The 26,959-nt window shown below is 43.7% G+C and overlaps 1 protein-coding gene across 1 annotated transcript in view; it reads right to left on the bottom strand.

Moving 5' to 3' along the window:
- The window catches only part of EYS (eyes shut homolog), a 1,640,601-nt gene that overhangs the window by 43,922 nt on the left and 1,569,720 nt on the right, over window positions 1-26,959 (bottom strand). Inside the window, 3 exon segments of the mRNA XM_059401541.1 lie at window positions 8,974-9,118; window positions 10,173-10,339; window positions 26,514-26,696. Coding sequence (XP_059257524.1) covers window positions 8,974-9,118; window positions 10,173-10,339; window positions 26,514-26,696 — 495 coding nt within the window.

Raw genomic sequence — 26,959 nt, 5'->3', positions numbered from 1 at the left:
TCATGTGGCTTTGGGTTCAAGAGCCACACTGTGGGTAGCTGATCCAAGCCCGAGTGCCAATCTTTGTGCTTTTAAAATGGGGACAAGAGTAACTATTCTGTGAATTAAGAGGAATGGGGTAATATCCATAAACTGGCCAGTATAATCCTCGGCAATTAGCAGGTGGCATACTCATACTCTGTCTCCCTAATTGTCTCAAGACATTTACTGCCTTTATAAAACTTTTTTTTTCTTTTTAGCAAAAATTGAGCTTTTTGTAGTTTTTATAATCATGCACTTAAAAAAAAACTTGCAAATGACTATAACAAATATTAAATTCTGAAATGTTTCATTTAAAACCACTTTTCCTTTGTATGGATAAATGAAGTGCTTTTGTTATGAGGAACTGCTGAAATAGATTTTTGGCTAAAAACATGGCAGTGCTATATTTAGAGAAACATTTGGCTAATACAAATAGTTAAATGTGTTTATTTTACAGAGAGGTGCTTCGTGTCAGCCAACATATGCAGTTTACGGGCAATGACAGTTGAAGCCATATGTAGAATATATACTGTATATTTTCAGTCCTACTAACACAGCAAAGTATAATCTGCTTAGTATCACAACATGCAGGGGCGCCTGAGTGACTCTATTGGTTAAGCCTCTGCCTTTGGCAGAGGTTGTGACCTCGGGTTTCTGGGATCGAGTCCAGCATTGGACTCCTTGCTCAGCAGGGAGCCTGCTTCTCCCTCTGCCTCTGCTCCTCCCCCTGCTTGTGTTTGCTCTCCCAAATAAATAAGTAAATAAAATCTTAGGAAAAAAAAGTTTAGCACCATGCACCACATATTCAATACATACCTCCTGCAAATGATAAAGTACTTATGATAAAGACGTGGAAGACATCAGCCGTGTGTATCACATAAGTGGTGGCATTTTTTGGACAGTAAGATAATACTTAAATTGTGGCAATAAATCCTTTCTCCCCCTCACCTTGTGTTCTGGTTTTGAAAAGTACCATGCCATTAAAAAGAGAGAAAGAGAGAAAGCTGAACTAGCAAGAAACTGACCATACTGGCAGAACAAGGTGTTTTAGTTGGAATAACATGTTCTTTACAGTGTTTTGATGAATCTGAATCTATTTCATGCCCACTCTGGTATTCAGTTGAGTGATAAATACTGAGTAATACTGAGTATGGTATTGATACCATAAATACTGGCATCAATGAATCCGCACTGCTGTAACACTAGAATAATAGCTGAGACGGTAGATTTCCCCAGGTTCACATTGACCAGAGTAACTTCTGGTTCCACGTTAGGACTAAATAGGTCAGTCAGTGAAAGCAACAGATCTTGGAACCCTGATGAACGTGAGGGATCTTCTTCATATAAAATTGCAAATGGGGGGGGCACCTGAGAGGCTCAGTGGGTTAAAGCCTCTGCCTTCGGCTCAGGTCATGATCTCAGGGTCCTGGGATCGAGCCCCACGTCGGGCTCTCTGCTCAGTGGGGTGTTTGTTTCCCCCTCTCTCTGCTTGCCTCTCAGCCTACTTGTGATCTTTCTCTCTGTCAAATAAATAAGTAAAATCTTTAAAAAAAAATGCACATGGGCACATGCGCAATTATGGGTGTGGTTTCAGAAGACTCAAGGACCCACTGAATCCCACCCAGGAACCTCAAGCTGAGAACCCTGCAGCTTGGGAAGAGATGTAACTTTGGAGAGGAGGGTGGAGTTCTTACAGCAGGTGAGAGAGTAAGGCCTTCTCTGTCTGGCTTATGTCGATTATTCTGGTTAAGGGTTAAATATCCTCAACATCTTCATAAGTATTAAAGATTATAGGGAAGTCATGGCTCAATAGAAACCATTTCCAGAACAAAAACAAATGGGCTTTATCAAGAGTAGGGATTTATATTTTAGACAGGGAACTTCTGGATTAGAGTCATTTATCACTAGTGTTTATAAAAATATGAAAGCCCAAGTCATATACTCTTTTACTATGTGTAATCACCACTCTAAAGCATATGTGGTAACCTTAGTCTATTGGGTTTTTTTTCTTAAAGATTTAAATTTATTCATTTGAAGAGATCGCAAGCAGGCAGAGAGGCAGGTAGAGAGAGAGAGGAAGAAGCAGGCCCCCCGTGGAGCAGAGAGCCTGATGTGGACTCGATCCCAGGACCCTGGGATCATGACCTGAGCCGAAGGCAGAGGCTTTTAACCCACTGAGCCACCCAGGTGCCCAACCTTAGTCTATTTATTATATCAGATCAATTAGATTTTAAGCCAAAGACTATAATAAGAGATGAGGAAGGACACTATATCATACTCAAAGGGTCTGTCCAACAAGAAGATTTAACAATTTTAAATATCTATGCCCCCAATGTGGGAGCAGCCAACTATATAAACCAATTAATAACAAAATCAAAGAAACACATCAACAATAATACAATGATAGTAGGGGACTTTAACACTCCCCTCACTGAAATGGACAGGTCATCCAAGCAAAAGATCAGCAAGGATATAAAGGCCTTAAATGACACACTGGACCAGATGGACATCACAGATATATTCAGAATATTTCATCCCAAAGCAACAGAATACACATTCTTCTCTAGTGCACATGGAACATTCTCCAGAATAGATCACATCCTCGGTCCTAAATCAGGACTCAACCGGTATCAAAAGATTGGGATCATTCCCTGCATATTTTCAGACCACAATGCTCTAAAGCTAGAACTCAACCACAAAAGGAAGTTTGGAAAGAACCCAAATACATGGAGACTAAACAGTATCCTTCTAAAGAATGAATGGGTCAACCGGGAAATTAAAGAAGAATTGAAAAAAATCATGGAAACAAATGATAATGAAAACACAACGGTTCAAAATCTGTGGGACACAACAAAGGCAGTCCTGAGAGGAAAATATATAGCGGTACAAGCCTTTCTCAAGAAACAAGAAAGGTCTCAGGTACACAACCTAACCCTACACCTAAAGGAGCTGGAGAAAGAACAAGAAAGAAACCCTAAGCCCAGCAGGAGAAGAGAAATCATAAAGATCAGAGCAGAAATCAATGAAATAGAAACCAAAAAAACAATAGAACAAATCAACGAAACTAGGAGCTGGTTCTTTGAAAGAATTAATAAAATTGATAAACCCCTGGCCCGACTTATCAAAAAGAAAAGAGAAAGGACCCAAATAAATAAAATCATGAATGAAAGAGGAGAGATCACAACTAACACCAAAGAAATACAAACTATTATAAGAACATACTATGAGCAACTCTATGGCAATAAATTTGACAATCTGGAAGAAATGGATGCATTCCTAGAAACATATAAACTACCACAACTGAACCAGGAAGAAATAGAAAGCCTGAACAGACCCATAACCAGTAAGGAGATTGAAACAGTCATTAAAAATCTCCAAACAAACAAAAGCCCAGGGCCAGACGGCTTCCCGGGGGAATTCTACCAAACATTTAAAGAAGAACTAATTCCTATTCTCCTGAAACTGTTCCAAAAAATAGAAATGGAAGGAAAACTTCCAAACTCATTTTATGAGGCCAGCATCACCTTGATCCCAAAACCAGACAAGGATCCCACCAAAAAAGAGAGCTATAGACCGATATCCTTGATGAACACAGATGCGAAAATACTCAACAAAATACTAGCCAATAGGATTCAACAGTACATTAAAAAGATTATTCACCACGACCAAGTGGGATTTATTCCAGGGCTGCAAGGTTGGTTCAACATCCGCAAATCAGTCAATGTGATACAACACATCAATAAAAGTAAGAACAAGAACCATATGATACTCTCAATAGATGCTGAAAAAGCATTTGACAAAGTACAACATCCCTTCCTGATCAAAACTCTTCAAAGTGTAGGGATAGAGGGCACATACCTCAATATCATCAAAGCCATCTATGAAAAACCCACCGCAAATATCATTCTCAATGGAGAAAAACTGAAAGCTTTTCCGCTAAGGTCAGGAACACGGCAGGGATGTCCATTATCACCACTGCTATTCAACATCGTACTAGAGGTCCTAGCCTCAGCAATCAGACAACAAAAGGAAATTAAAGGCATCCAAATCGGCAAAGAAGAAGTCAAATTTTCACTCTTCGCAGATGATATGATACTATATGTGGAAAACCCAAAAGACTGCACTCCAAAACTGCTAGAACTTATACAGGAATTCAGTAAAGTGTCAGGATATAAAATCAATGCACAGAAATCAGTTGCATTTCTCTACACCAACAGCAAGACAGAAGAAAGAGATATTAAGGAGTCAATCCCATTTACAATTGCATCCAAAACCATAAGATACCTAGGAATAAACCTAACCAAAGAGACACAGAATCTATACTCAGAAAACTATAAAGTACTCATGAAAGAAATTGAGGAAGACACAAAGAAATGGAAAAATGTTCCATGCTCCTGGATTGGAAGAATAAATATTGTGAAAATGTCTATGCTACCTAAAGCAATCTACACATTTAATGCAATTCCTATCAAAGTACCATCCATCTTTTTCAAAGAAATGGAACAAATAATTCTAAAATTTATATGGAACCAGAAAAGACCTCGAATAGCCAAAGGGATATTGAAAAAGAAAGCCAACGTTGGTGGCATCACAATTCCGGACTTCAGGCTCTATTACAAAGCTGTCATCATCAAGACAGCATGGTACTGGCACAAAAACAGACCCATAGATCAATGGAACAGAATAGAGAGCCCAGAAATAGACCCTCAACTCTATGGTCAACTAATCTTCGACAAAGCAGGAAAGAATGTCCAATGGAAAAAAGACAGCCTTTTCAATAAATGGTGCTGGGAAAATTGGACAGCCACATGCAGAAAAATGAAATTGGACCATTTCCTTACACCACACACAAAAATAGACTCAAAATGGATGAAGGACCTCAATGTACGAAAGGAATCCATCAAAATCCTTGAGGAGAACACGGGCAGCAACCTCTTCGACCTCTGCCGCAGCAACATCTTCCTAGGAACAACGCAAAAGGCAAGGGAAGCAAGGGCAAAAATGAACTATTGGGATTTCATCAAGATCAAAAGCTTTTGCACAGCAAAGGAAACAGTTAACAAAATCAAAAGACAACTGACAGAATGGGAGAAGATATTTGCAAACGACATATCAGATAAAGGACTAGTGTCCAGAATCTATAAAGAACTTAGCAAACTCAACACCCAAAGAACAAATAATCCAATCAAGAAATGGGCAGAGGACATGAACAGACATTTCTGCAAAGAAGACATCCAGATGGCCAACAGACACATGAAAAAGTGCTCCATATCACTCGGCATCAGGGAAATACAAATCAAAACCACAATGAGATATCACCTCACACCAGTCAGAATGGCTAAAATCAACAAGTCAGGAAATGACAGATGCTGGCGAGGATGCGGAGAAAGGGGAACCCTCCTACACTGTTGGTGGGAATGCAAGCTGTTGCAACCATTCTGGAAAACAGCATGGAGGTTCCTCAAAATGTTGAAAATAGAACTGCCCTATGACCCAGCAATTGCACTATTGGGTATTTACCCTAAAGATACAAATGTAGTGATCCAAAGGGACACATGCACCCGAATGTTTATAGCAGCAATGTCCACAATAGCCAAACTATGGAAAGAACCTAGATGTCCATCAACAGATGAATGGATCAAGAAGATGTGGTATATATACACAATGGAATACTATGCAGCCATCAAAAGAAATGAAATCTTGCCATTTGCAACAACATGGATGGAACTAGAGCGTATCATGCTTAGCGAAATAAGTCAAGCAGAGAAAGACAACTATCATATGATCTCCCTGATATGAGGAAGTGGTGATGCAACATGGAGGCTTAAGTGGGTAGAAGAATAAATGAAACAAGATGGGATTGGGAGGGAGACAAACCATAAGTGACTCTTAATCTCACAAAACAAACTGAGGGTTGCCGGGGGGAGGGGGTTTGGGAGAAGGGGGTGGGATTATGGACATTGGGGAGGGTATGTGATTTGGTAGTGCTGTGAAGTGTGTAAACCTGGTGATTCACAGACCTGTACCCCTGGGGATAAAAATATATGTTTATAAAAAATAAAAAAAAAAAAAATTTTTTCATGAAACTCTGCATTTGTTTTATTATGATTAATTAATACAGTGGCTTCCAAATTCATGGAAGCTTATTGAAATGCAAATTTATTTATTTATTTATCGAAATGCAAATGTTTAGATTCCACCACAGATGTCATGATGAGGTTGTTCTGGCATAGTGTCCAGAAATCTATATTTTAAGGAAATTATCCTATATCCTTCTTTACAGACAGTAGTAGTGGGTCCTGCTGTGATCCGGTTGTGATGGTACACGTGCAAGAAGTATCCAAAATTTTCAGAACATAGAGAACGTGTGTTAATAATGGACGAGAGGCAGTCAGCAGGGGAGGATTCAAGAGACAAGTGATAAGATTAGGGGCTTTCAAGGTCATGGAACTTCCATGAGATCAGATTAAGAGGCATTTGCTGAAACAACCTGCCCAAGACTTAGATCCCGGGAACCCTGGCAGCCGACGTGGTTCCAGGTGTGCGCAATCCTAGTGTTTCTGTCAGAGGAAGGACCCGCCGTGTGCTTGCTGCACTCGGCTCCCCGACACACTTAACGACAAAATGACTGGTTTGGGGAGAGCCTCTGTTCTCATTAGCAAGTGTACAGAAAATTCATAATACAAGGGAGAAAATCACACGAGAAAACCACAGGAAGCCCTGGATTTCAATAAATCTGACGATATCAAATCCAAGAACACGCGATAGAATTATAATAATATCAACATACATGGAGTGTTTATCATGCATTAGTTTGGGGGATAAGCATTTACTATAATTATTTCATTTAATTGATTAACTCAGAAGAACCCTATGAGGTAGATATTTTTCTCCTCTGAGGAGAAAAGAGAAGGAAATGGAAGTGTCGAGAGTCCGAGGGGCAGGCTACAAGTTAGGTAGTAGCTACGTGGCAGAGCCTGAATCTGAGGACGCCCCGACTCCAGAGCCTGCTCCTAACCGGTGTCCGCACGTGTAGTGAAGAAGGAGAAGCCAGTGTCTGAGAGGAGCTGTGCCCCGTCCCACCAGCAGCGCCGTCATTGTCACCGATGTGAAGCAGGCACCGTAAGCCAGGCGCCAACCTTGTGCTCTCTCAGCATTCCCTCAATTTCAGAGCTACACAGGAGAGAAGTGCTGCTCTTACTCCATTTGACAGGTGAGGCACAGTGAGGCACGGGGAAATGGCTGCCCTGAGGCTTGTAGGTGGCAGAGCTGGGGTGCACACCCCAGCTGGTTCTTGGGTTTCAGAGTCCACGCTCTTATCCCTATTCCCGGAGTATTGACGTAAGCCTCGTCTGTGAATAAATGACAGCAAGGTTTGATGACCCCCTCCTGCCCCCAGGGTCTCCACTTGCTAAGGGGAAGATGCACATCTTTGTATTCATAAATTTACCCATCCTTTTTCTTGAATATAGTGTTTTTAAGAACTCATTGATTTGTCATGCCCTTACAATCCTTTCCAGATGATCTGCTGCTGTGCAAGAACTGTCGAGCTCCTACATTGAGCAGAGCGCCTTAATATGCTTTAAACTCATCTGTAAGACCCTTCTGAGACTCCGCACTGATTACATATTCAAGGAAAAAGTTTCCTGGACAGCCTGGGCAGATGAACTCATTTTACTGGAAGATTACCTTGTATCACACGGGTTAGCTGTGTTGCTTTCGTATTTTCCAGTACATGGGCTCCTGCATCCGTGTTTCGGCAGAAGTCGGGGAAGGTGGGGAGAAGGATGCTGCCAGGTAGGCAGAGGACTCAAGTGCCTGGAATGGCTTGTGATGGCAACTCCTGTCCTGCCGAGATGTGCCTCACACACTGCTCCCTATTCCTGGACTTCTGCCAGAGAGTAGGCTGGTTGCGGGCGGGTGGCCCAGGACTCTAAAACCAACAGCTCCTTGAGCAAATATTCTGAGACTAGGATCCGTCAAAAAGCTTATTTTCACCAAATGCACTATATAATAATTCAATGCATGTCTTTATCTCACCACTCTACTGTGTAATCAGCTTTGTGGGAGAAGGTCTGAGTCTATTTCCCTTCTGAACACAGAGAGACAGACTAAGACAATACAATCACTTGCTCAAGCATAATGTTCCCCCTTAACCCTCTTCACTTATGGGCTACACCTCGGTGGTGTGTGGATCAGTTAACCGCTGTCATTTCTCACCTGCATATCAAGTGTGCTCCAAAGTTAGTTGGAGTTTTAGTTTTTACTGTGACTCTGTGAGGTTTACCTTTCTTGCCCTATATTAAAAAGCACCATATATATATATATATATATATATATATATATATATATATATATATAAATTAGAGGCAGCTGGGTGGCTCAGTCAGTTGAGCATCTGCCTTCGGCTCAGGTCATGATCCCAGGGTCCTGGGGTCCAGTCCTGCCTTGGACACTTTGCTCAGGGGGAGTCTGCTTCTCCCTCTCCCTCTGTCACTGCTCCTACTTGTGATCTCTCTCTCTCTCTCTCTGTCAAATGAATAAATAAAATCTTAAAAAAAAAAAACTTAGCCATGCCCCTGATTCCCCCATATCATGCTCTATTTTTCCTCCCCCCCCCTACAGAATTTGTCAGCTTATACTCTTTTCTTATAGTATTTTTACTTACTCATCATATTCAGTGTTTATTGTCTTTACCCAACTGGAATGTACACTCACAAGGGCGGGGATCTTTGTTTTCTTCATGGAAACACAATACACACGTAGTACATAGGTAGAAATTGATGAATGAACAGGGACCGAATGCTTTCTATTAAAACCAGATTTTGATCAAATCTGATTAGAAAGAAATCCATATTTCTGGTTTTGGAACAAGAAGTACATTATTTAAGGCTTTTTCTTGTCTCAGAATTTGAAACAGGTAGGTAGAACGTAAAACCATCCATGCCTTACCTTGAAAGCCGTTTTTAAAATCAGCTCCACTGGGTAAGAGATCTGGTGTATATTCACTGTAGCCACCTACATAAAACTGACTGACGACATTGAGACCAACCAGTCTTCCCGGGGAGATGACGGATTTATTTTTATGATCATCTACCTTCAAAAGGAAAAGAATTCAAAGCCTATTAAAAAAGGAATTAATTCCCCAGGGTGAACTGTTAAGATACTGTTTTGTTATTTCCCATTAACTTGGCATGAAAAATTCACAAAGACCTGAATTTTGGGGGGGAAAAAAAAAAAGACCTCACCACTCTATTCTTTGCTTCTCTGCTGGTGTCTGTTACCATGGATATATTAATATAGCAGTCATGGCTTTGCATTTCAATCAAAATCACAGTTCTCCAAAGATCAGGCGCTGGCATCCCGCTGGTATCCCTCCGTCTAGCCTTGGTCCCTCCCCTTCCTTTCTCAATACAGCCACAAGAGTCATTTATCAAAAAAGGTCAATTGACTGCGGTACCCAATCCCCCTTCTTCAGTTTTTCAGTAGTTCCCCATAGCTCTTGATGAAACACTGAATCTAACTTTCTGGGGACACCTAGGTGGCTCAGTTGGTTAAGCGTCTGCCTTCAGCTCAGATCATGATCCCAGTGTCCTGGGATCGAGACTCTGGGATGGAGCCCTGAGTCGGTCTCCCTGCTCAGCGGGGAGCCTTCTTTTCCCCCTCTCTCCCCCCGACTCATGGTCTTCTCTCTCTCTCAAATACATAAATAAAATCTTTTTAAAAAGTCGAACTTCTTAGTGTGATGTCTAAGTCCTTTGATAATACAGACTTGGTCTACCAGTTAGCCACTTCTTTTGCTCCTCCCTACCTAATAAACCACACTGAACTACTCATGTTCTTCAAGTCCACACTGGCCACTGTTGTTGTTCTGAACTCCCATTTATTTGCAGTTATGCTCAAACATCACCTTTTAGGGGGAGCATTTCCGGAGCCCTCTCTCTCACCTTTTCTACATTAGTCATCCCCCTTACTTATGCCCATACCACCTAATTGCAAGCGTGCCTCTCATCCTCAGCTGTGAACATTTTCTGTGAACTGCGTGGGACAGGAAGCACGGGCCTCTTGCCTCTGGCCTCCACTACACAGATCCGATGGCATATGGTAATGCTCAGCAAAGCTGCGGGACGGAAGAAGGGATGACATTTTACCTTCAGCCAGCCCATCTGGAAGCACCTCCCCAGACGGACGGTGTGGATGGCGAGGCTCAGATCGAGGGGATCACTGGTGATACTGGCTGTGCCCGATCCCAAGTTGTAAGTGTAAACCACACTGCCGTTGTGCAGACCCACGGCCAGGAAATCGTCGCCGTTCAACCCTGGGATGAGAAGAAACGTGTGGGGCATGCTCGCTGAGAGAAAATTCAGGAGTCTAGTCAGATTTGCTTCATCGTCTAGTTCTGAGGCACAGACCAGCATACAGGAAGTTATAATGGACGTGCAGCCTCTCGTCCACGCTCAGGTATGTGTGCATCTGGGTATTGTTATTCACACACCCAGAAACCGTGTGAACACTAGAAGTTTTTCTTTGAAGCCATGAGGGTGCTCCTCAACCCAGAAGCATGATCAATACCTAAAAAGTGGGGATTAAAATTTCATTTTTGTCTGAAGGAAATTCAGTGTGCACTTCACAACACATAAGACTTGATCATAGAGTTGAACTGCTCTGATAGTTCAGAAGACTCAAAAGATTGAGATAACTGAGCTTCAGCTTTGAAATTCTATGATTTGAAGTTTTAAAAATGTTATTTCCATAATTGCTCAGGATATGCTATGATTGTTCTATTATAAAAGCTCTCGACCATACCTCTATGACCACTTAAAGGTGGGTTGTTTCTGTGTTCCCTATTCTCATTCTCCCTCCATTAATTCAGGACCACCCATGGAGAACAGTGAATTGCAAGACCCAGGACATTCAGGATACAGCTGATACAGACCCACGGAGAAAGGGGAATGTGGCTGGGAAAGAACCAGCATCAGACACGAGAGGAGGGTCCTGGCAGTATGCCTGGTACCATTAGAAAGCTTGGAGATGGTCAACGGTGTCATTCCCAGCAGGCGGGCAGAGCACCCGCAGGTCAAGGCAGAGTTTCTTGAGTTAAGTGGAGACAAGAGACCTGTCCACAGGGACGAAGGACCTAAATATATCATCCAGTTTCTGAAAGATGTGGTTGTGGACCTTAATACTGAAGTTTTCAAGTAGGAAACTAAGGCAAGTATTTCTGGTCAGAGGAAGAATAGGAGGCCTGATAGAAGTAAGAAGTTTCATCAGGAGGCAAAAAATAGAAGCGACTCCTTGGACATGGACAAAGTTTGTTATGAATGTGCACAACTTCCTTTTCCTACACTGTTATGGGCATTGTTGTAGTCTCCCTTGGCTTCTGTTGTTAGGCTAAGCAGGGTAAAGGAGAGAAAGATCTGGAGGTTTCTAGATAGTGTAGAGAGGTGTGCTTCCTAAGGCACTGGAAAATGGAAGACAGATATGTAGTAGAGATATTTGAATCTGCCTGTGCTTTTCTTTTCTTTTCTTTTCTTTTTTTTTAAGATTTTTATGTATTTATTTGACAGAGAGAGATCACAAGTAGGCAGAGAGGCAGGCAGAGAGAGAGGAGGAAGCAGGCTGCCTGCTGAGCAGAGAGCCCAATGTGGGACTCGATCCCAGGACCCTGGATCATGACCTGAGCCGAAGGCAGCGGCTTAACCCACTGAGCCACCCAGGCACCCTGCCTGTGCTTTTCTAATGGGCCTGCCATGGGCCCTGAGCTGGGTTGTTTTGGAAGCTGCTTAGGTGAGCGTGACATGCAGCCAGGGTTGAGGCACTGTGTTACGCACCATCTGTGTTGGGAACTCATAACAAATCTCGTTCTCTCTCAGGTGATCTCTTCCCCCTCTGTAGTGGTGGAGCACCTTAGGTGGGTTATACACTTAAAATGGGAAGACTTCCCAGGAGAAAACAGATTCAGGAAGGCAGTTTGGCAGAAAGGAGAAAAACCGTTAGAAATTGAAGTCTTTAAGACAGTGGTTGGACTTCAGAAGTCAAAGGGAGAACGGGCTGAAGAAAGAATTGTAAGAGCCTCTTCCGGGGGCTGTGAATGGGGGTCTTTTTTAAGGCGTTCTAGTGGGCATCGGCATGGTCTTTTCAATTGCTCAGACTGCTGCAGCGGAGATGGTATTCTGCCAGTGGAACTGGTGGCAGGAGAGCAATTTATGTGAGACATAGCCTTTTCTCCTTTCTGTCCTCTTGCCATTCCTCCTTCCTCAAGTCATCAAGAGCCTGTGTCATGCCAAGAACAACATGATCCGCAAGGTTCTCCAGCCTGGCTGAGAGGAGATGGGAAGTTTGTCTCAAGCGCCACAGGGATCAGAGGAAGAGCAGCAGTGGGGGCCGTCATGATAGGGTGGGAAGGACAGTTAGGAAAATCCAAAAGAAAGTGATTTTGGAGTTGGTTTCTGAGCTAACCCGCAAAGCGACAAATGAGAAGTTTGCAGGTAGATGAGGAGAGGGGAGGTTCTGAAGAGGGCTGGTCAAAGCAGAGGGAGGATCAGCGCCGTAGAGGCGGAGGAGACGGAATGCTTCCAGGACTGCTGCGGGCTGGGCAGGGCTGGCGTTTGGTGTCTGTGGCACAAGGAGCCATATCCTCAAGGCTTAGTCGACTGCAGTGAGTAAGACGCTCAGGAGCCATGAAAGGATTCTGAATGGGAGAATTATAGACATTTTAGATTTTATTTGCTCATTTTAAAATTTTTATTTACTTATTTTTCAGAGAGAGATTGGAAGAGAGAGAGAAGAGAGGAGGGGCAGGTGGAGAGAGAGAGGATCTTAAGCAATCTCTCCACCCAGCACGGAGCCTGACGTGGGCTCGATCTCACAACCCTGATCCTGACCCGAGCCAAGTCAAGAGTCGGACACTTAACTGACTGAGCCACCCAGGTACCCCTAGTCTTAGATTTTAGAGGACTCTCAGAGCATTGTTGGGGGGAGAACGGAGGCAGATTTGGAATCTCTCTGGAAGATGGTTCCCGTGACTCAAGACTCGTGATTTGGTTAAGGTCCAAATCAAGCTAGAGGCAGAGAGGATGGAGGAAAGAGGAGGATCGTTGGTGTGTGATCTGGAAGGAAAACCTGAAAGGACAGATCAGTCTGCAGGAATGAGCTGAGGGAGAGGAAGAACTGAAGGGGTCCCAAAGAGTATGGTTTAAAGAAGCAGGTGGAATGACTGGGTTGTTATGGAGACAGAAGCCTTGGCAAGGGGCAGGGTGGGGAGAGAGTCTGACGTCAGTTTATGGATACCCCTGCCTGCAGACCTGTCCCGGAGCACAGAAGTAGGGATGCACAATAAGCAGATCCAGGAAGCTAATCAAACTGCCAAGCAGATGATCCCTTCTTACTTACAAACCACGGGTCCACCCGAGTAGTGTTCCATTTCTCTGCCACACCTTCCCGTCTGGACTTTTCCTCAGTGGTAACCCCTGACCATGAGGGTTGGAAGAGATAAGAGACAGGAAAGCCGTGAACTACCAGAGCCGGTGCCTGGAAGGTGAACGTTACTTCAGGGAGTTGGAAGTGCTGAAGGAAGAGCTTGTCAAAAATAGATTCTAGATTGACCTTACACCACCTGTGTGAGAATCTCTGAAGCTAGGGCCTGGAAATCTATATATTTTAACAGCATCCCCCAACCTGACTAAAATTAGTAACTCTAGGAGGGCGAGGGCACATGACCATCTGTCACCCAGGGCTTCGTGTTTGGAAGGGCCTCATGCTTGGTTTAATGCTCTGTTTTTTTTTTTTTTTTATTAAGATTTTATTTATTTATTTGACAGAGATCACAAGTAGACAGAGAGGCAGGTGAGAGAGAGAGGGTGGAGCAGGCTTGCTACTGAGCAGAGAGCCCGATGCAGGGCTCAATCCCAGGACCCTGGGATCATGACCTGAGCCGAAGGCAGAGGCTTAACCCACTGAGCCACCCAGGCGCCCCGGTTTAACGCTCTGTTGTCACATTTTGAGTTTCTCCGAACTGTAAGGTGAAGGTGAAGTCCACAGACAACAGAGCATGACCGAGAACAGGGGCAATACATACCTACAAATGCATGTCTGTTGTTTCTTGCCACCCCACTCACAGGTGGTGTTTGGGACGAGAATCCCTCTAGTACCTCGAATTCACTGAGACTCCAACTGAGCACAACATAAGTGTGTTGCGGGTACAGACTGCGTAGGTGTGGTGCTGACCACCCCGAGAGGCTATGCTTTCCGCTTGAACCACAAACTTGCTTCCGGCGCAGAAAGGCCATGGTGAGCTCAGAAAGCTGGAAGATGGAAGAGGCTTAGCATTCCTTTCTTACTGTCATTACTTCTCTGCATTGGCTAATCACTTACACTGAACGTGCAGACCTCGAGGGAAGGGAAAGAGAGGGAAGTCCGCAGATACCTTTCTTTTCAGTCCTTCCTTACCCCACAGTGAGCCAAGGGGAGAGAGTGCTGATAGAGTGTGGGTGTATGAAGGAGTGAAATGAAGACAGCTGACTTAATTTTGTGCAGCAGCTCTCGTATTCTGGTAAGAAAGAAGTACCCAAGCAGGTACACACTATAAAATACCAATTGTGTAGTTTTAGTGATTCTGCATATGGGCTAAGTGCTCTGATATTTGCATTTTTTAAAAGATTTTATTTATTTGACAGAGAGAGATCGCAAGTAGGCAGAGAGGCAGGCAGAGAGAGAGAGAGGAGGAAGCAGGCTCCCTGACTAGCAGAGAGCCAGATGGAGGACTCGATTCCAGGACCCTGAGATCATGACCTGAGCCAAAGGCAGAGGCTGAACCCACTGAGCCACCCAGGCACCCCCTGATATTTGCATTTTTAAACTGGCATCTCATGATATAAAAATGAATGATAAAAGTCATGTTAATAATTTAATATTTTATTTAACGTGGACTGACATAAAATAGCAACTAAAAGACACCATAAAAGGTGGAGAGACCCCCGAAGGAAAGAAGTGCTTTCAATACTTTTGATGGCATTTTTTCTTTGCTTTCTGAACAAGAAACCCTGAATTTTCATTTTCCGATGGGCCCCACAATCATGTAGCCGTGCCTGAGGGGGCCCTTTGTTGCCTTCACACAACAAACTGGGAGGGAAGAGCAATGAAAACGAGAGTGACCTGCGCGTCCGAGGCCGTCGGGAGGCTCTGTAGGTAGATGAGATGCTGAGGGTTTGTTGGGTGACGCTGAGGCACATGAGTGTCCGGTAAATGTCACCTAGCTGCTGGGGTCAGAGCCTGCCTCTGAAGTCAGCCTCATGTCCCAGCCTGTGCTCCTAGCCACTGCCCCTGTAGCAGAGCGAGAGAAGCTTGTGTCTGCCAGAGCTGCGCAAGCTCCTGCCACCACCAACACTTCCTGAAGGTTCCTTGCTGAGGAGTAAGGGGAGTCATGACATCTCTTAGGAGCTTTCTAGGGATTAAGTGATGTTTAATATCTAGGTATCATCACAGTGGCAACCTAGCACCTGGCAGGTTCTCAATAGATGCCTTTTTTTTTTCTTTCCCCCTTGACTATGGCCTTACCTTAGCTTTGAGTATCTTGTCGTCTTCTCCTGCTTCATTAATACAAAGGCTGGGAAGCAGATATTCCTGACCTGCAAGCCAGAGCATGCCTCTGCTTCCAGTTAACCTTTGGGGTCAGGGACAACCGTGAAATCTCTCATTTTTCTTCTTCTTGAAGCCGTAGCCCTGACTGCTTCAGTGTGTTAGTCTGATCTAAGTAAAATATTTTGGAGGGCCAACCATGGAGGTGAAGTGAAGTGACTTGAAGGTATGGTCTGTTAGCATCCATTTATATGTCTTATGTCACTTTTCTGTAGTTTACTGAAGTGAAAATTTCTTGCCTTAAAGCACACAGTAATATGAACAATGCCATATTTCAAACAACCACCACTAACTGTATCCTCAAATTTAAGTGCTTGTTTATAACATTGGTCTGTGAGAGGCTTTGAGAAATAGATGGGCAATTTCTATTTTTACATTTGTCAATTCACAAAGTTAGAGATGATATTGGGCATTTATACTGTCAGAGATTTTTAGTGTTTGACACAGTGAGTTTTTTCATGAAAAGAACTGGAACTAAGCTCATTTGGCATGCAGAACACAAAGCCACGGCGAATCTTAATGAAACCAGGCTTAGGAAGAAGATTTTCAGACAAAGCAAGGATTAGTTGTTGGATATTCCTTAGGAGCTGGTGCTAAGAAAGAAGGATTTAGCAAGATTACGTTGTGCAAGTGGCGAAGAGGGAGGAAGAGAACAACAGGAGAGGACTTGGGATGAATAGTAGTTAAGAACAACAAGATCCGGGAAGTGAATAAAAATCCCTTTAGGATGCACAGAAGGAAAAAAAAACACACACAAAACCCAAACAAACTTGGGCTCTCATTGGCTAGAAAGAAGAGTCTTACTCAGTTCTACAAATATTGTTACACAGAGAGCTTTGAAGTGGGTGTGTGGTGGTGAACCATATTTAGCGTTGTAACAACTCATGATGATTCTTACAGATCTCATGGGGGAAGATGATGAGATGCTGTGGTCAGAAAAGCATCCGGCTTCATGATGAACAGAACAGTGGCTTAGCAACAGAAGCAAGGACTCAGTCTAAGGGAAGAGGGGTATGGTGGCCAAGGTAACAATGATAAATAATGGAAACAAATGAACCCTTGTGCTCTGTGGGTGGGAATGCAAACTAGGGCAGGCACTGAGAAAATCAGTATGGAGGTTCTTCAGAAAAACTAAAAATAGAGTTACCACATGATCCAGTAATTCCACTAGTGGGTATTTATCCAAAGGAAATGAAAACACTACTTTGAAAAGACACATGCATGTGCCTGTTTTTATTGCAACACTATTTACAATAGCTGAGCTGAGATACGGACATGTCCATTGATATATGAATGGATACAGATCATGCATATCTCACACACACACACACACACACACACACGCACACACACACAGGAATACTACTCAGCCATAAAAAAGAATGAAATCTTGACATTTTCAACAACATGGATGGATCTAGAGGGTATTATGCTCAGTGAATAAAGTCAAGCAGAGAAAGACAAACGCTACATGATTTCAGTTATATGTAGAATCTAGAAAACAAGACAAACAAACAAAAGAAGCCAAAACAGACCCTTAAATATAGAGAAGAAATCGGTGGTTACTGGAGGGGAGTAATGAGGAGATAGGCAAGATGGGTCGACGGGAGTGAGAGGTACAGGCTTGCCCTTATGGAATGAATAAGTCACTGGGATGAAAGGTGCAGCATATGGAATCCAGTCGGCGGTTTTGCGATGGTGTTGTATGGTGACCGACGGCAGCTACACAGTGGGCATATCATAGCCTACGAATTGAGTGAATCGCTATGTTGCACACCTGAAACTAATGCAGCACGGCGTATCAACGATACTTCAGTTAAAACAAAATGGAGACAAGGTGAAGGATGCCACCATGGATATTCTGGAAGGAAAGATCAAAGAGGCTGAATTTGGGATGCCTCGGTGGCTCAGTTGGTTAAGCGGCTGCCTTCGGCTCAGGTCATGATCCCAGCGTCCTGGGATCGAGTCCCACATCGGGCTCCTTGCTCGGCAGGGAGCCTGCTTCTCCCTCTGCCTCTAGCCTGCCACTCTGTCTGCCTGTGCTTGCGCGCGCTCTCTCTCTCTCTCTCTAACAAAACAAATTAAAAAAAATCTAAAAAGAGAAAAGGCAGAATTTTACTGGCTTTGTTTGTTTGTAGTTTGTTTTTAAACCTAAGGGTTTTAGTTTTCATACCACCAGTTCTCCAACCTGGTGGGACCATATCCGTGTAGCCTCTGATTAACGGGCATGTGAGGACAGGAAGGGGAAATCTGTTATACAGGAGGGAGGGAGGGTACCAGAGGCGTCAGACAGTCATCCCAGGAGAAATCACACAGGTCACTTCGGCCTGAAGGAAGGAGAGAGAGAGACAGACAAAGAGAGAAAATAGATAGACCTTGGCACACCCTGGGACACCCTGTGGTGATTATAATGGACTTTTTCTGAGGAAAAAAACCATGCAAATTCAGTAGCAGTAATTAGAGTTGGTCTTACGAGCTTCACCTTGAAGGAACACCTGGACAAGAGTAGCTAGTGGTTGGAACCACTGTTTCATCAATGAAGTCCTTAAAAGGAAGAATAAGACTCATGTATAAAAGAACTAATCCAAACCTATGCATCGGAGAGATCTTCTGGGAGAACCTGTCCTGCTGTTTCTCCCACTGATCCTGATCAGTCACTGTCTGTAGTAAATCATAAAGCTGCACGTTCACGTGCTCTCACTTGGTCTGCTTAGAGGGATTAGAACCACTGGCCTGGGAAGAGGCAGAAGCTCATTCTCAGGTGCCCAGTGAGGATTCAGAACTGTCAGAAGGCTGTTCCTGGGTTGTTCTGAGGGGGCATACTGGGAATCTAAAATGTGTCTAGAGACAGTGCCCTAATATTCCTGTGTATTTCAGCACTCACCAGGCTTAAAGGTTATTATTGAGACTTTTAATGTCACAGAAGCATGATAATTCCTGTTCAGCTGTCCAGCAATCTTTTAATTCCAATAGAAAAAAAAAACTTTCTGAAGTATGAAATTTTGATTTATAACTACAGAAAGAGTGAACATGATTTGTTATTATTTCCTTAAACTATTCTTCCAATATGGTAAAGTACTATCATGCATTAAATCTAATTTACCTCTCTAAAAATGATAATGTACTTGGGACCTAAGGAGATAAGCAGCGCCCTAGGTGTCACAAAGACATGAGAGTTCAGTCTTGCACTCTTTGCTCGTGGAACTTCTGGCTGCTCATTTCCTCTTCTCTCTCTCTTGTGAAAAAAATGGTGATGATTACACTAACACAGGATTGTCTCTAGCAATAACTTAAAAGTGGATTTTTCCTCTCCCTTCTTACTTTCCTGTCCTGAAGGAAAGAAAATATGGGAGAGGAGCCACCAAGATGGTGCTGTGACTTTCTGGTCCACCGAACCTTGAGTGGTGAATGGCTCCTGAGACTGGTGTGAGTTCTCTTCGGAAAAGCCTGTCTGTCCTTGTGTGCAGACAGTTTGTCAGTATATTTGACTGTTACTCTGGGGCCTATAAAACTTTTAGATTTCTGAAAGAAGGAAACTGTCTTTTGATCAGATATTCTTGACATTGGAATACAATGATGCGGACACAGAGACACCAAGATAAACGGAACTAAGCTTTAGTTGACTATTCAAATGCTCCTGAGAGGGCAGAGCCGGTTTTTAGAGAGGAAACTGAATTAGATAGGAGTCAAGAGTTAGGTAGGTGTGAGCGATTTCAGGAAAATAATGGGAGAAGCTTATGAAATCAGAATCAAAGCTAATGTGAAGCAAAGCAAAAATATATCTAGCTTGAGGTGTGAGAAATAAGACCCGAAAGAATGAAAGTTTCCTCTACCGGAACAATATGTATGAAGTGGCACAGGATTCTAGATACTCAAGCCATTTTTACTCCATATTCAATGGCGTCTGCTTTAGTGGGTGCTAAACTAAAATTAAGATGACTGGAGGTTTTGGGGCGCCTGGATGGCTCAGTCAGTTAAGCATCAGACCCTTGACCTCAGCTCAGGTCTTGATCTCAGGGTCGTGAGTTCACACCCCACGCTGCTACTTAAAAAAATAAAAAGAAAGAAAAACGATAAAGCAAAAAAAGATTGGAGGTTTTTGAATGAGTTCTTCAGGAGCATACAGTCTCGGTTTGTCTTAAGATCTGTACTGTACAGCTTCTCTCTCTCTCTCTTTAAAAAAAGATAGATTTATTTATTTATTTACTTACTTATTTTAGAAAGAGAGAGAGAGAGTGGGCGGAGAGGCAAAAGGAGAGGGAGAAGCAGACTCTCCGCTGAGCGTGGCGCCCCACACAGGGCTTGATCTCATGACCCTGAGATCGTGACCTGAGCGGAAACCGAGAGCACAGGCACCCCGTACTGTACAGCTTCTCATCATAATGGTGAACTTCCAGCTTCCTGTTCAGTTAGATACGACCATTAAACTAAGGATATTCTAGAACTTCAAAAGCGTCAGAACCATACACAGCCGTGTCCACGAGGGTCCTTTGGTAGCCATGGTGTACAGTGGACACCGTGTAATTGCCACTTCGGGAGATCAAGTGATTAGAATGCAAGCAAGGTAGACCCGGCTGCCGTTTGTGGTCAAGGCAAGGTGATGTCCTGGCTTCCAGCTGTGCTGGTGAAGGCGCAGGGAGGGAAGGCGACGGGGACCACAAACGCAATGCTGTGCTCAGAGCGTGCGAGCGCGTCATGAACCACCTTTCCCGAGGCTACATATGGCCCGTATTTTTCTATGTTTTGAAGAGAAAGCGCGGAGACTACAAAAAGGAGGGAGATCTGGATCTCTCTTGCTGTGTGCTATCAGAGATGAGATCATGACAATAAGGGATACGCGCACCAGTGGGTGGGGCCACTTGAATTTCCATCCGGTGCTCGCTGGAGGTGTAGAACAAAGAGTGAGAGGGTGGGCTTGTAGGTAACGGATTTGCATTTGGGGCCTCCCTTTTTTTTTTTTTTTTTTTTTTTGTCCTCTGGATGTTCTTCTATGAGATCGAGGTTATGCCCATTGAACTACACATAAATGAACATTCCCTTCCATACTTAAAAAAAAAAAAAAAGGAGGGTGTCAGGTGGTTCAGTTGGTTAAGGGTCAGACTCCTGATTTCAGCTCAGGTCACGATCTCGGGCTGGTGGGATCAAGCCCTGTGTTGGGCTCTGTGCTCAGGCAGAGTCGGCTTGAGGGTTCTCTCCCTCTGCTCCTTCCCCTCCTGGCATGTACGCTTTCTCTCTTTCTAAATAAATAAATAAGATATTAAAAAAAAAAAACATAAGTAAAAGGGGAGGTGGATTTTCAAGGATCTATATATTTTTGTCACTTCAACTCCATTTAAGCACTGGTCGAATGTGACAATTCTCATGTATTTCTCGTCAGTAAAATGACTTAGTTTAACTTTTTTGGGGACAATCTTAAGAGTTTGAATTATTTAATAACTTAGACCACTTTGACACTACAGTCCAGGTTATTTAATTTCATAAAGACTAAGATTTGATAGTTTTGCATTTTTCAAGAAGAAATTCTCACAATTTCTAGTCACTCTGATGTGATTATGGAAGAAAATAAGGAACATTCTTCATTGGAGAACATGTTGGGTACGAGCGTACCCTGTCAGTTACGTCACAAAATGCAGCGCTGGGAACTTGGGAGATGTGTTCTATTACGGATTGGGCTACAGGCTGCTCTCATTCATCAGGCATCTTCCTCCCGCCTGATCTGAAGCAAGGCTCCATAAAGAACAGGCTGAGCTGATTGGATTTTGTGACACGCCCCCTCTCATTTTTCCTTTTCTGTACTATAGATGACATTCATTTCATTTTTTTTCCCCCAGAAAAACATCAGGCTCTATGTACGTGGTCTTATTTCTGTTACAGTTAATAACCGAGGGCTTGAAGTAAATAAGAAGTTATTTGGCATGAAATATGAGGTAACCTTTCATAGTTAATTACCGCAGCAGAGGACACCTCCACGCTAGGGACTGACAGAGAGCTAAATGCACAAAGCACGTAGTACATAGATCAAGGAAGCATGAAATTACAGATTTTTTTCTGATTCTATCACTGTATTATGCCTTTATACTATGGGCTAATGTTGAGATTTTAACTTATATTTCAATGATGTGAACACAGACACATGTGCCCCCTCCCCCTTTATTCAGGTCCTACCTTCTTCACTGCCATCCACATCGATCTCGAATCCAGTGTTAACAAGCTAACCGGGATAGTCTATGTCTTCAGAGAGCTTTTCAGTTAGTGAAAGAATCAATAAGTATGTAATTATTGATTTCTCACACAGTACCAATCCTGTGAATGATGCAGTTGGGGATACAAAAGGTATGAAATGCATGGATGGTCTAAAAGGAATTTAAGATGAATCTTGCCGAGGGGCAAGATTCAGATTATGAAATTGCCAGTATTCTTGTGTTTTTGATTTATGAATATGGTATCTTCATATGACTTGATGGTTGTGATTGTGAATAACAAAGCAGTATATAATTCTTATGGGATATAAACTAGAAGTTGTACATAGTACATAGGCTTTGTGTCGATAGCTATAAGGAGCCCTGAATTCATCAGAGGATGTTGGGTAGAACTGGAAAAGGTAAAGAGAACTTGGTCAGGCATTCCAGGTGAGAGGAAGCTTTGAAGGGAGAGTGAATGGTGGCAGGTAAACTGGCCGCTTACACAGACATCGGGCTGGGGACTCGCTGGGACCCCGGCTGGGAGAGGATGGGAACAGGGATGCTGGCGGGGCTGCTCCCGCACTAACTATAGAGGACTGGTGGAAATGGAAGGCACAGAATGAGAAACAGGCAGATGGAAAGAAATTTCCTGATCCTTCTCCTAGGATGAGCATTCTGCTTTCTGAATTCCATCTTCTGCGTCAGTTACGTGCTTCTTTTCATTCAGCGATGTCTATGTTCCCGGTACACATCAGACAGAGTGATGGAGGCTGTGTGCACCAGACATGGCTTCTTAGCTCTGATGTAGGGCTAAGGTAACAAAATTTTGCTGCCAATTCAGACTCCCTGAATTGAGTGTTAGTTTTAATGTAACAGGGACTGGGGATCTTTGTCTTCATTCTTCCAAAAATGTGTAGTGACTGTCTATATGTGACAGCCACTCTTGTTATAAAAAAGAACCCCCGAAGAGATCCCAGCAGTTAAAAGAAGATAGGATATCGGTTTCCAGCAAACGGCAGTGTGATTAATTCTTAAATTCTCCTGGAAGGGTTAAAGACTGCCAAGAAGAATGATCTTTTGAACTGAGGCTCAAAGGATAGAAATGTTTTGGAGGCAGGCAGGTGATGTGTGGGTGGCTCAGGAAGGTGGAACAGCATAGAAGTGAGGACACAGTGACACATCACAGAAGGTCCGTGTGTCCAGTGCAGCCAGCTATAGGGTAGAGTGAAGGAAAAGGAGGTTGTGTGATAGGCAGGGACTGGCAAACATCTGTACATAGTATGCAAAGGATCTTGCTACGTACGTTGTGATGAAGCATCCTGATTAGGCAAGATAAGTTTGGATCTGAATGTTTAGAATGATCCCCTGTAGCAAAGTGGGGGGGAGAGGGGAGGAGGAACATGACTACAGTAGTCTGTGGTCGGTCAACTGGGCATGATGAGGAGAAGAAAGAATAAAGAAGGGGAAAATACAAAAAGGAATTGGGAGGTAAAATGGACAGACTTTGGCGCTGGGTGGAACGTGGGTAACAGAATGAAGAGAAGGCAAAGACTGTGTCTGTCTGATTCACAATGCATCTTTAGTACCTAGAGGAAGGCCTCCTCAAGGCCTCAGCAGATACTTGTCAAAATGAATAAAAGGAAGAAATCTAGACGACTCCTGGGCTTCCAGCTGAAGCAGAATGTTTATTAACGGCAGTCGCCGGCAGAAGGGAGACAGGAGGGGAAGATAATGTAATCACCTGTGGGTCACCGTGGGACATAGTGACGGTTTCCAGAAAAGTCAAACTAGAAGACATCTGCTACAAGGGAGTGGGAGCTATGGAAGGAAGGAGAGCTAATAAAGGAAATGCCAAGAATGACTGCAGAAACACGGGCATAGGATTAGTCAGGTTACCATCGCAAGTCACGTGGGGCACGTGGCCACCCTCCTCCCACCCCGTGGTTTGGGAATTAGGATCTTAACAAGCACCTTCATGTGATTCTGACACAGGCGTGAAGAGGTCCTTCTTAGCGAACACTGCCTTAAAAAGCTCTGGCGCTACTTGCACTCTTAAACTGGTGTTCTTGCTCCCTCACGTGGTCGGATGTGGAACTGCATGCTTCAGATTTTTCATTTTCACTCTGGGCAACAGAGCTCCACAACTCATCTACTGTAATCTAGCCTTTATTTAGCCATCGTATATACCTAAAGCAGTGCAGCATGCGCTTTCAGCTCCTATAAAGCAGATGACTAGAGAAGACCAAAAAATGTCACAATAAAGATTCCACAATTTACAAATGCTGTGGCTAAATCTTCACTTTTCACCTGTTTGTTTTTGAGAATTTTGAAGGACTCTTCATAGAAGAATAATGAAGAGTTACTCAGTAGCAGCGTTTTTGTGGGCCAAGTGTTTGTCCTTTCCTTGGGTTCTTCTTCTCAATCTTTCAGAATTTAGAAGATTTGTTTTAAAACAAGACAGAGCCAAGGTCTTCAACGCTCTTTTTTTTTTTTTTTTTTTTTTTTTTTTTGAGTGTGTGTAGGGAGGGGGTGCTAATTAAAAGGATATAATCGATAAACATATGATGCAGGGGTAAAAATTCTGTCTTCCCTCCCTTTCTTCCTCCCGGACTTCTGGCAGTCACTCAATAGGTATTTATTAAAACCATCCGAGAGGCTTCTTGGCAATGTAGTGATACCTGGGGCACCGTCTGTACGAAGGAGAGAAGTTTAGCGAACCCCAGTTTGTGATCAAGGGTCTGTGCTCTATGTGCCGGGCAGGTTCTCAAGGCTCAGAGGCGGGGGGGACTGCCGGAAGGGGCGGGAGGCGAGTGGCCACGGGGAAATCCTGATGGAGAGGACGGCGTCTGGACTGGAAAGCCCCAGAATGGCTACTTTTTAAAACATTGCGCAGCTGAGTTGCTGTCTTACACATCACACCATTATCTGTTTTTAGGGTGGTTCTCGTATTCATTACTCAGTGCTGACTGTGGGTCAGGCAAGCGTGCTCCGTGTAGGTTTATAAAGTCAAAGACCACTTGCTTGGTCTCTGTCCACATAAAGCTCCCATTCGAGCAGTGGAGACAGTCAACAATAAACTATCTAAAAAATAAATTGAGGGGTAGGCTTTGAAGAAAATAAATAATAAGCTGGGGCAGAGAATGGGTGCGGTGGGATAGCATCTACATTTGTGAAGGTGGCTGGGGACGGCCTCCCTGAGACAATCTGAGTCCCGTTCTCAGTTTCAAGTGTCTTCCTGTCTTGACTACCTTAATCCTCACAACTCCATTAGAGCATGTACCGTTATTAAATCATCTGACAAGGGAGGAAACTGAGGCACAGAGACATTAAGTAACTTAACCCACAGTCTGTAGGTGGTGGAGACTGGATCCAAGTCTACATGTTTGGGCCCCACAGCCTGCTCTCGACCCCTCTGGCAGCTGTCTCTTGTCACAGCAGAGGAAATAAGCCGCACAAAGCCTCTGCGTGCGACAGGCAAGCGCTGGGTGGTTAAGGCACTGGAAGAAGATGTGTAGGAGAGGAGCCCAGAGACGGAGGGAGGTTGGAGACGGAGCCAGGGGCCCGATCCTGAAGGCCCCCAGAGAGGACACGGTGGGGAGGTCTAGACTGCATTCCAAGTAGAGTAGAAAGGCACAGGTGGGTTTTCAGCAAGGTTTTTAAAAAAGTAACTTGCTGTAATCGGAGAAGGATCTGCAGGCAGCAAAGGCAAGAGGGAAATCAGGTTGGCGGAGGTCAAGCAGGCTCTGGCAGGAGAGATGGGGCGGAGATTCGAATGGACTTTGGAGGTGGACTTTCTCAGTTCACGTGAAGGGCTCCCCTCCCGCATCCTCCCAGAAGTGGTCGGAGGCTGACACACTACCCTTCACTTGGGCTGTGGGCTCCTTTCAGACACGTGTTAATTCAGAAGCCAGTGTTCAAAATTAGAGGCCGGCACTGAACCAGTCAAAAAGAAGAGAACATGTTATTTACCCTAGTACCAGAGAATCCTTGATGGTTGAGAGAAAGGTTCCTTTCTGGTGTACCATGTTGATTTCACAGATGAGAATACTGAACTCAGAGAAAGTGGGTGATTAATTGTTTAACTACTTAGCTGCTGACTCAGGAATTAAATATACGCACTTTTCCTTGATTCCACACAAGCACAACTGGTTTCTACTTAGACAAATTTAACTTGCATGTTCATTTCCCACCAATTCTAGGGCACTGGAGGACTTCATTACAGGCTGAGAACTTTCTTAATTAGTTACTTCTTAAATCTGGAATAGTTTCCTTTGAGGGCAACCATTCCCATTTCACAACACATGGTGAAATGGTGTCCCTTCTGAGAATTTCCCTTCTCTCCTTATATATGGAAACAGAAAGAAACGGGAAAGAACAAGTCAATAAGCTCATCTCTCATGTGACGCACGTTCACCTTCTCTGTCCTCACGTTTGCCTGCTGGCATTCTTGCCCTTGCTGATAAGCAGCAGCCCTGGTGTGAACAGGTTTTGGAAAGGGTCAGGGAATGTCTAAACACCTTGGACTACAAGGACCACGCTCGAGGCAGAAAACAGGAGGAGGTTGTTTGCAGGCAAATGTCTCCTTTATCCACAGTTAATGAGAGGAACCCTGAAGAATTTCTTAAGTATTCTTAAAGGAGCTAAGCCAATCCTAGAGGGGTCAATTAATCTTACCATGGCCCTTCTGTCCAGTGAAAAATATTAAGTTATTTTGCAGTGCCGAGTGATTATTTGCTAGCTGAAACTTCAAGTGGAATTCATAACCGAAGCTGATGTCTGGGATCCGTGAATAAGCCAGAAATGACGTGTATCCGAAGGCGTCTGTGCCCCTGAACCTGGGCCGAGAAATATCAGCAGCTGTGGAAAAACCCAAACCAAATAGTTAAAATAAACCTGAACATGTCCTTGTAAAAGGAGGGCTATGTTTTGCTGATGCATCTGGCTGGGGAGTCTGTTTACTATCACGTTAATTAGACTTAAGTGCCCATCAGCATTGAGCAACTGAGTGAGTCAATGGGGAGTTTCAAAACCGGAACAAAGGAAGTTCAGTGTTTAGAGAGCCTGTATATAAAACTTTCACTCGCACACCCTTTCTACATAAGAAAGAACTGACTTAAAAA

The sequence above is a fragment of the Mustela nigripes genome, chromosome 5, assembly GCF_022355385.1.
Source record: "Mustela nigripes isolate SB6536 chromosome 5, MUSNIG.SB6536, whole genome shotgun sequence".
Lineage (NCBI taxonomy): Eukaryota > Metazoa > Chordata > Mammalia > Carnivora > Mustelidae > Mustela > Mustela nigripes.
Note: the sequence above shows the minus strand (reverse complement) of the source record. Positions and strands in the feature narration are given on the sequence as shown.